This window comes from Camellia sinensis, chromosome 6, assembly GCF_055761805.1.
Source record: "Camellia sinensis isolate YWXY chromosome 6, ASM5576180v1, whole genome shotgun sequence".
Classification (NCBI taxonomy): domain Eukaryota; kingdom Viridiplantae; phylum Streptophyta; class Magnoliopsida; order Ericales; family Theaceae; genus Camellia; species Camellia sinensis.
In genome coordinates this window covers 191149017-191151895 of record NC_138966.1, presented here as the reverse complement: position 1 = coordinate 191151895, position 2879 = coordinate 191149017, and the positions used below count along the sequence as shown (strand labels likewise).

The following is a 2879-nucleotide window of genomic DNA, read 5'->3' as shown; positions in this document are numbered from 1 at the left end:
TTTTTAACGATTTGTTGTTCATGGTGGTGTTAGAATGTTAAAATCAATAATGACCATTTTTGTTAGTTTTTATTCCTTACTTGCATATAACATTAGAACTTGTATAAGAATCTTCATTAAAGATCTGGACATATATTTGGTGAAGTTGTTATTGAATTTTTCAATTTAATTAGTTCATAAATACACAAGTCTACATTATACTATATTGTTCCTAATCTTTCATTTGTGATCAGACATGGATAAAAGTTGGATTGCCCTAGGTAGGACGGCTAATGGAAGGATGAGTAAACCATATAATGATGGGGTCAAGTTATTTCTTCAATTTGCAATGGGGGTTTTAGACCATATTGGTAATCTGTTGTGCCCATGTATGAAGTGTGTGAATGTTTGTAGACAAAATCTTCAAAATGTGGAAATTCATTTGCTCCAATATGGGATTATGCAAACTTACACTGTATGGCACCAGCACGGGGAACCCCGTGTTTCAAACGAGGCTTACCATGATGATGAGATGCGACTTGATGGTGATGAAATTGTAGGTGGTATTGACGCCTTAGTAGAAGATCGAATAAGAGGGGAATCGACTGATACAACCCAAAGGGAGGAAGTGAGAACTTTTGATCAATTGTTGACTGATGCCAAGCGTGAGCTGTTCCCAAATTATACAAATTATACTTTGTTAAAGTTTGTGATTGAGGTGCTTAATATGAAGGTAACAAATCATTGGAGCAATAAGTCAGTTGATATGATGCTAGAGTTTTTAAGTAGACTTTTACCGAAAGAAAATTTGGTTCCAAAGTCAACTTATGAAGCTAAGAAAATACTACGTGACTTGGGCTTGTCATATGAGCTCATTCATGCTTGCATAAATGATTGTGTATTATTTTGGAAGGAGAATGCAACACTAGATAAATGTCCGACGTGTAAGACATCTAGATACAAGATCAATCATGGAAGGGGTAAGAAGATCCCTCATAAAGTATTGCGGTACTTCCCTTTGACACCAAGGTTGAAAAGATTGTACATGTCAAGGAAGAGTGCTGAGGACATGAGATGGTACAAAGACAAACGAGTGGACGACGAGATATTGAGGCATCCTGCTGACAGTGATGAGTGGAAGGAATTTGATGCACAACATCCCGAGTTTGCCTTGGAGCCTCGAAATGTAAGGCTAGGGTTGGCCGTTGATGGGTTTAACCCTTTTGGGAACATGAACAACTCTTATAGTTTGTGGCCCGTCATACTCATTCCATACAACTTGCCACCTTGGTTGGTTATGAAGGATCCATTTTCTTTGATGTCATTACTTATTCCTGGAGAATCGCAACCAGGGATTGATATTGACGTCTACATGCGACCATTGGTAGATGAGTTGAATGATTTATGGACAAATGGTGCATTGACTTATGACGCCTCCACCAATGAGACTTTTCGAATGCATGCAGCTTTGTTGTGGACAATACATGATTGGCCTGCATTTGGTGACATATCTGGGTGGAGAACAAAGGGTCATTATTCTTGTTACACTTGCAATGATGAACCGTATTTTCAATCTCTGAGAAGTAAGACGGGGTACACTAACCATCGATGTTACTTGCCTGAGAACCACCCAGAAAGGCGAAAGAGTAGGGCTTACAATGGTAAGATTGAGAAACGGAAGAGATCTTTGGAGTTGCCGGCGGAAAAGATACAAGACCAGTTGGACAACGTGACAGATGTCATATATGGAAAGCATCCAAGTAATAGAAAAAGGCCCCATCAAGCACCTAATTGGACAAAGGTAAGAATCTTGTATGAGTTACCCTATTGGAAGAAGCGAAAACTTCGACACAATATTGATGTCATGCATGTGGAGAAAAATTTTAGTGAAAATGTTTTCGGAACTATGTTAGGCATTGATGGAAAGAACAAGGACACAGAGAAAGCACGATTAGACTTGGAAGATATGGATATAAGGAAAGAGCTATGGCTAACACAACGACCCGATGGATCATATGTCAAGCCTCGAGCAATCTTTTCATTGACACCTGCAGAGAGGGAGGGTTTCTTTGAATTTTTAAAAACTGTCAAGTATCCAGATGGGTATGCGGCAAACATATCCAAATCAGTGAATGCAAGAAATGGTAGACTAACAGGCCTAAAAAGCCACGACTGCCATGTACTAATACAAAGAATTCTTCCCATTGGAATGCGTGGTTACGTGGATAAAGAAATTAGCACAACACTTTTTGAGTTAGGCAATTTCTTCCAAGACTTATGCTCTAGGACACTAAGGCAGAGCGAACTAGAGAAATTAGAGGAACGTATAATACACATTTTATGCAAGCTTGAAAAGATCTTTCCTCCAGCCTTCTTCGATGTGATGATCCACTTGGCTATTCATTTGCCTCGTGAGGCTATTCTTGGAGGACCCGTACAATATCGATGGATGTACCCAATTGAAAGGTATTTTTACAGTAAATGAGATTTACGTAAGTGTGTCACATATGTAATTATACTCCTAATTCGTTCTCTCTTGAAGGTTTATGGGAGCATTAAAAAAATATGTGACCAACCGAGCTCGACCAGAAGGTTCAATTGACGAGGCTTACATTGTCAAAGAGTGCATTACTTTTTGTTCAATGTATGTTGATGGGATTGAAACCATGCATAATCGACCAGAACGGAATGAAGATCGCGGTGAACGTCAACAAGGGTTAACAGTATTCACAGAAACTGCACGTCTAATTGGTCTAATCACACGAGATGCTGAAATGTCTCAAGAAATTCGTGATATTGCTCATTGGTTTGTGTTGTACAATAGCCCGGAGATTGAAAAGTATTTGGAGTATGTGTTTCATTGAATTATGTTTATGCTTAGCTTTTTTATTTGTCGAACT

General features: G+C 38.8%; 1 protein-coding gene across 1 annotated transcript; it reads left to right on the top strand.

The window, feature by feature from the left end:
• The first annotated feature begins 235 nt into the window (after positions 1–235).
• LOC145793933 (uncharacterized) lies at positions 236–2464 on the top strand. Its single transcript, XM_082876841.1, has one exon. The coding sequence runs from the start codon at positions 236–238 to the stop codon at positions 2462–2464; it is 2229 nt and encodes a 742-aa protein (XP_082732967.1).
• The last annotated feature ends 415 nt before the right edge of the window (positions 2465–2879 follow it).